This window comes from Scomber japonicus, chromosome 9 (genome assembly GCF_027409825.1).
Source record: "Scomber japonicus isolate fScoJap1 chromosome 9, fScoJap1.pri, whole genome shotgun sequence".
Lineage (NCBI taxonomy): Eukaryota > Metazoa > Chordata > Actinopteri > Scombriformes > Scombridae > Scomber > Scomber japonicus.
Window position 1 is genome coordinate 38,870,916 of NC_070586.1, and position 7,626 is coordinate 38,878,541.

The window sequence follows — 7,626 nt, forward strand, 5'->3', positions numbered from 1 at the left end:
TGTATTCTTTCAGATGGGTAAAAGTCACAACGCACTTCATCTTATTAGTAGTGTACTCTTACTAATGTAGTTCTAATGTCTATGTGTAAGCATTCATGTTGCGGGCTGGGAGAACGAACAGGGTGCAGGATTTTATACATTGCAAATATGATTAAGATGCATTGTAAATAGACCAGAAGTCATAACAATCCAACCTGTAAAGAGGGCCCCTGTAGAAGATGCTGGTGACTGACATCCAGACATCTCTTCACAACCTTTCAATACTAGTGTAATCAGTAGAAAATTATGGGGTTTAAGATTTAGACATTTTCAGCACAGCATTTAAAAGACATTTTTTATCGTTAAACAATAATAAAAATAATAATAATAATGATAATATATTTTGCATTTGTATTCATTCTGTTTTATGAATAGCTGTGTTTATTTATTTATTTATTTTTTATTATTGTTTAACGATAAAAATTGTCTGAACGTTGCCCACAAGCATCCTGGTGCCTTTCATACTCACACAGAAATGTATATGAAAGTGTGTGCTAGATAATATACATAGAACAAATAAACACACACTAATAATCACTGTATGACATTAACATGAAACCATGAATGCACGTCACTTATCGCTGATAAACATTTTAAAAAGCTCATAGAAAGACTGCGTGCTCTTACTTTGATATGCGGAAATGACGTCACCAGTAGGCGATCACTTGCTATCCGAAAATAGCCGAGTGATACGAGTGGATTTTCGTTCGGACCGGCGGAAAGTTTGTTTCAAAACTCCGTGTGTGTAAAAAGCAAATCCACAAGCGTAGAACTGAGATCCACAAATGTTTTTTCGATTCACAAATAAAAACTGAGTTCACAAAATTAATTTAATGCATTTTTTATATTTGTGGAATTTGTTTGTGTATTTGCAGATCCGTTTTATATTTGCAAAATATTTTTGTGAATATACAAATCTTTTTTTTGTATTTGTGGAAGGTGTTTATATTTACAGATTACACATTTACACACAGATTGTCGATCTGCACACACACAACATTATGAAACAAATCTAACTCCATATGCAATCAATACGTGGGTTTTGTGGGCATTGAGTTTGAGAATGTTCTGCCTGGTCTCCGCCACCAGATGGCGCCCGTGCAATGGGTGGTGTCAAACGTGGGCGGAGTCGAACGTTGAGCTCCGCCCACATCTGCTTACTGCAGTCAGGTTGGAGCGGGGTGGAGTAGCCGCACTGAAACGTTTGCTGTATACGTTGTGAGGCTCAGTTCCCGCCCGAGCGGCGATATCAGATAAATATCATCAAGTGCTCCTGAAACACTTAGCTCATTGGCTGGTTGGAGAGGCATTCTTTGAATCTCGTGTCAGGGTCAGAGTGTAATGTTGTTGGTTTCTGACTGGACTGGGCTCAACTGCACCCGGACATTGAAAACTTATATTTCCAGGAATTTTATTTATCATTCAGCTCTACAGGTGCGTTAACTGATCTTTTATTGTGTTGCTAAAGTTTTCCAACATTATGATTTGTGTTGTAGGAATGAAATAGCTCCTAAAACACTTGAGGTTAAACCGAGTGGGGAGCTAGCATGCTAACCGACATATCCATTCACTTTTTATAGCTTTAAATAATTGAGTTTAGTGTTTATACTTTTTCCACTTTTGCAAGATTTTGCATGCATGAACTTTATTTTGTAGTGTTTTTATACTGTAGTACTTGTAGTAAAATGACTGATGAATGTATATTACTGCTTCCACCACAACTTGTTATCAAAGTTACAACTACTACTACTACAAAATGTACTACTTCTACTACTACTACTACTTAAACAAAAAGTACTACTTTTACTACTACTACTACAAAAAGTACTACTTCTACTACTACTGTAACTACTACCACTACTGTTACTGTTACTACATAAAGTACTACTCCGTGTAGTTTCCACTCAGTAAATGTGTCAGATATCACTTGATATGACTAACTCACACTGCTGAAGCTCAATAGAAGTTGATCATCTGCTTTATATGATTTAGTCCTCCATCACTTTACATTGAAAGCACATTTGAAGGAGATGTGTTAATAGTCAGTGTGAACAGGAGGACTGTTGCAGCTCTATATCTCATGTAGTTTAGGGCTGCAACTACTCTTCTTTTTTAATTATGGAATGATGGTGAGTCAAATTAAAGGAGTAAAATCTAAAGTTTTGAGTTTTCCTTCGTCTCAGTCAGATCTCAGCGGGAGTCTTTTCCCTCTCGTGTTTCTGACCTGTGTGTTGGAGACGATGCAGCACAACGATTCATCCGCCAGCAGGAGGAAGGGCACCGTCCCGAAACGTCGGCCCCCGCAGCCGGGCCCGAGCACCTCTGTTTCAACGCCGCAGCCGCCGAGGTGGGGCGGCGTTTCAAGTGAGAGTCCATATCACATATATATCAAAATCTGAGTTCAAGTGTGACAAACAAGCAACAAAAAGACCTGTCAGACATGAAATATGTCACATCTGAAGCTTCATTCATCTGTTAGTGCTTTTGTCATATTTGGCAGCTGATGAGAGAAGGAAAGCAGCAGTGAGTTAAACATGTAAAAAGCAGCATTATTCTCTCTCAGGCTGCATCACTGATGGATTATAAAACATTTTTCTTTTGTTGAAGTCTTCATGACTCTCCGGTGCTCCTCACAGTGATGCCCTTTTATCATTTAACATTTTCAGAGAGTTAATTCTGCTGCTTGTTTTATAAAGTCTGACTGACACAAATACAAACTGAACGACAGACAGGAAGTCATAACTCTCATTTAAATTCTGTTAGGTCACATGCTGAATTTTATTTTATTCATTAAAGCTCAGTGTTGTCACTTAGGCCTATGTTAACATACTTTTGTTCTCTTTGTTTTTAAAGTTGTATTGTTGTAAATTCGGCAGCTTTTCAGTGAACTCTACTGCGAGCATGAGTGAATGAAATCAAATCAGAGCTCTACTCAGATTATTCTTGTGGTTGTTCAGGGTTTTTTTTAACCTCTTTTTGTTCTGGTTGCAGTGCAGGATTAAAAAAAGTTTTAGAAGAACCTTGTCAAAAAAAGGTTGAATTTGTCTCTCTGCTAGCGTCTCATAGTTTTTGATTTAGATATCACCTTGGTCTTGATGTAGATGTAACCAGGCTCATTGATTCTCTTTCTGCATGTTTCACTGATTATAGAAACATACATCGACACATTCACCTAGGGTTGCAAAGGGGTGGAAAATTTCCGGTAAATTTCCGAAAAGTTTCCGGTAAATTTCCATGGGAAGTTAAGCTGGGGAATTTTGGAAATATTCCAAATTGGAAACTTTCCATGGGAATTATGGAAATAAATGGGAATTATGGGAATTTATGGCAACTGAGGGTAATTTAGTGGAAAGGTATCATTTGATTGATTAATTGGATAAAAAAAGTCCACCCGTTCATTAAAAAACATTATTTTAAATTGATGATGAAAAAAGGTGCACAAACAATGTCGCTTGATGTGCCTGAGCTGTTGAAGTTATATTAAATTATAAAATTATTTATAATTTAATATAAAAAAACAACTAAATGTTATTATTCTTAATGGTTTCACACACAACTCTGAAAAAATACAACAATGTGTCTGTGAAGCTACACATCCCTGAGGGGGATGTGTCCAATGTGTCCTGGTGGAGATACAACTCATAAAATCCAAAATATACAAGATGTTTTTAAAACTATTAGTTATTGTTATTTACTTAGGTGCAAATGATATAACTAGTAACATCAAAGTTCCACTCCTGTCTGTTAAAGTGATATTTGCTGTATAAATTGTGGTTTATTTGGTTTTGACCAGTTTTATTTTTTCCACCATAAGGCTAAATATAGCACTTACACATAAAAATATCCCTAAATAGATATTACCATATAATGTCATCAAAACCACGGGCTCAAAAGTCTGGCTTCAAGTTGTGTGCTCTGAGCTCAAAAGTGTGGTCCAGGATTGTAGAACTCATCTGTGCATGTGATGGAGGAATGCACAGTGCATGTAGGGGCGTGGTCTCCGTATGCACAGTGCATGTAGGGGCGTGGCCTCAGTATGCACAGTGCATGTAGGGGGCGTGGCCTCAATATGCATCGTACATGTAGGGGGCGTGGTCTCAGCATGCACAGTACATGTAGGGGGCGTGGTCTCAGTATGCACAGTGCATGTAGGGGGCGTGGTCTCAGTAGCCCTGCAGTAAACAGTGTGCTATGTGAGCATATGATAGCATAGATATTCAACTGTACTGCATGATATCTGGTTGTTTTAGTCAGGATTATGCTAAAATATTATTTTACACAACTATATTTAAGTTCCCTAATAAGAACATACCTTCAGTTTAGTAAATTCCCGGTTTATTCCCATTAATTCCCGTTAATTCCCGTTAATTCCCATTAATTCCCGTTAATTCCCATGGAAAGTTTCCAAGTTTGAAAATTCCCGGAATTTTGCAACCCTACATTCACCTAAGCAGATTGAATTTTCACTTCTATTCATCACTTGAATTCATCCGTTATCTAGTTTTCTGTCCATTAGCTAAACCTTGCAGCTCCTAACTAATGTCATTTTTTTGTTTTTTTGCAGAGGTGCCTGCTGCTTCTCCCAAGAAGAGGAGGTTTCGTCCAGGCAAAGCTTTAAAGGAGATCCGTAAATACCAGAAAAGCACAGAACTTCTGCTCAGGAAGGGACGTTTCGCCCGTCTGGTGAGTCAAACTGAAAGGCATTTGGGCCTTTTTTAGTTAGTATAAACTTACATTTATCTTTATCTTTATTGGAGCAGGAACAACACACAATCAATATATTTGCACCATCATGAAGGAACAGAACTTGTTTTCTTGCTGCTGTGTGACTGAGACACAAATCTTTTTTATTTCTCGCCTGGCTTCAGGTTCGTGAGGTGTGTCAGAGTATTACCCATGAAACTCTCAGGTGGCACATGTATGCTCTCATGGCCCTGCAGGAGGTAAGCAGCATTAACATACACTAACAGTAACATAAAACACACACAAGTAGACACATTCAAGTGTGTAGAAATAAATCAATAAAACAGAGTGAGTGCATTTACTGAATACGACACTTCATCAGACTTTTAAAAAAGCTCCTTTTAAACTCCTTAAAAGCACATCTGATTGTAGAGTTTATTCAGCTTGAAAACTGTAACCTGAGCACAAATGATCAGATCATAAATCTTTAGGTGATCTGAAACTGTAAAACTCACTGAACATAAAACTAAAAGATCATTTATTAAGTAAGTTGTTTTATTGATTAGTCATTATTGTTTAAATCTGATGTGTAAAGCATGGATGTTCTGAACATAAACTATCAGTCAATACAAATAAGAGGGGCAAAGTTTATTATATTCTCTCAAAATGTTCAGACACTCCTCAAACAATAAACTCAAACATTAGTGTTATAAATAAAAAGAGTGTAAATGTGGTCTTCTTTGTGGGTGTGACTCCATCCACCTCGCAGCATAGTGCTCAAACTCGGATTTGTAAGTGAACTTTTATCTTCAATTGTTTTCACGTGTCGATGTGGAAAGGGAAAAATAGTGCAGCGATATAGAGACTGATGATTATAAACTCAGTCTAAGCAGAAAACGTGCATTCAGTTTGACTTGAAGTGTTAATGCTTTGAAAAATAGAGCTTCAACAATCTCTGTTAGTGTTGAAATGTTCAGACCAGTAAAACCTTCCTCTTGTCCTCCTGAGTACAACAAGCATTAACTCACAAATGAGATACAATTGAATTTAAATGAGGACTATTGACTATATTATTATATTATTTCCAAAAGATCTATGTGAAATCTGTGGTATGAAGTTGGCTGAATAGGTCTAACACAGACTTTTTTAGTTGAGCTTTTTATTTATATTTTTCTCTTTTATTTTGATTATAATTTTTTTTAATTGTATGTTTGAGTGCTTCCAATTCTTACTGTTATATGTTTGTTTGTTCTGTAAAGCACACTGAGTTGCCCCTGTGTATGAAATGTGCTATATCAATAAAGCTGCCTTGCCTTTATGTTTTATAAACAAACTAAAACAAGTCAAGTTTTGACTCAGGAGGACAAAAGTCGTATGCTCCAAAATCCTGAACATATCCTTTTGAAATGGTTTGATTTTTGTCATTTAAACAATATCTGTAACTCATGTCTTGTTTCTTTGATCTACCTTCACCCACGTCTCTTCCTCTTCCTCTTCCAGGTGTCGAAGACCTTCCTCATCAGGTTGTTCGCCAACGCCAACCTGTGTGCCATCCACGCCAAGCGGGTCACCATCTTCCCCCGGGACATCCAGCTGGCCAGAAGGATCCGAGGAATCGACAGCTTATAAAAAACACTTCTCTATTTTCTTGCAGCTTCAGTTACCACATCTTTCACAAAACTCCCTTTCATGTTTTACTGTAGTTTGTGAGACAGAGAAACATTTATCTGGCTGTAAAAAGGACCCAAATATTCACTAAAGCTCAGCTCCTTTTTAACAATAATAACAGAAGCATGTTTAATGAATAGAATTAATTCAGTGTATCTGCTGTTAGTGATCACTGCTCTGTATTTAAGTTGCAAGTGTGTATTTTGTAAATAAACCTTGAGATTGTTTTCTATAATGTGTATGTGGATGTCTTATTTTGGATGTAAGCAAACATTTTTATACATCATTATGTCTTTGTGTGATGTTACCTGTTACCCTAGTGATGTTTAAGACATTTTTGGTGTTAAGATGGGAAGTTTTTTGCTCACCACCATCACTACAGTCAAACAACAACCACAAGATTTTTCAAGGAAAGACGTGAAAAACACATGCAAAAAAAGACTTTCATTTTCCACAAAGATATACATCAGAAGAAACCCTCAAATGTATCATTAATACCCTATATTATTATTAGTGACAGATTTGCCCACTGACCTTCCAGCGAGTATAGGTTTAGATTTCATGAGGATGTAGCATTAATTTGACAAAGCCATACTGGCTTCAGCCCTCAGCTATGATAGTTGCAATGTGGTGAAAATCTACTTGCTACCAGAAATATAAAGAAATCTGTAAAATCAGATGTTCATTAATGACCCTGAAGCATACAATCTTTTTACATTCAAAACGCAAGGCAACAAAATAAAATACAAAAGTTATTTATACATTAAGAGATTAATATTAATTAATGACAGAGATGTAGTAGTAGACGGTCTATTTCACTCAGGGTAATGGTAATAAATTGTGAGCGACATGAAAACATGAAATCATATGCTAGTATTTCATATTAACAATGTAGTCTACATTACATTCATTCCTGTCACTTCCAAGGGAGAGAAACCGCAACAGTTATGCAGAGACAACGTGATATGCTCAAAGTGTGCCCTCCGGTGGATGTCGGGTTAACTGCGTGGCCTCCAGTGGATTCCGGGTTAATTGTAGTCACAGGTGCAGTTGTGGTAAGTGTTCTTGCTTGTCCCACACGTGCCCACATTTCCTATGTTGTCCACAGCAGCCAGCTCTACAGTCTGTGAACAGCAGGAGGCGGTGTAGGTAACCATCGTAACAATCTCACCCCCTGCTCCAACAGCTGTATTGGTATTGAGGGTACCATTTCCTTTTCAGAAGGTGATTCTTTCA

At 37.2% G+C, this 7,626-nt stretch overlaps 1 protein-coding gene across 1 annotated transcript; it reads left to right on the forward strand.

Moving 5' to 3' along the window:
* Positions 1–2,279: 2,279 nt before the first annotated feature.
* LOC128365243 (uncharacterized) lies at positions 2,280–6,351 on the forward strand. Its single transcript, XM_053325905.1, has 4 exons — positions 2,280–2,403; positions 4,604–4,722; positions 4,908–4,982; positions 6,223–6,351. The coding sequence occupies exons 1-4, from the start codon at positions 2,280–2,282 to the stop codon at positions 6,349–6,351; spliced, it is 447 nt and encodes a 148-aa protein (XP_053181880.1).
* The last annotated feature ends 1,275 nt before the right edge of the window (positions 6,352–7,626 follow it).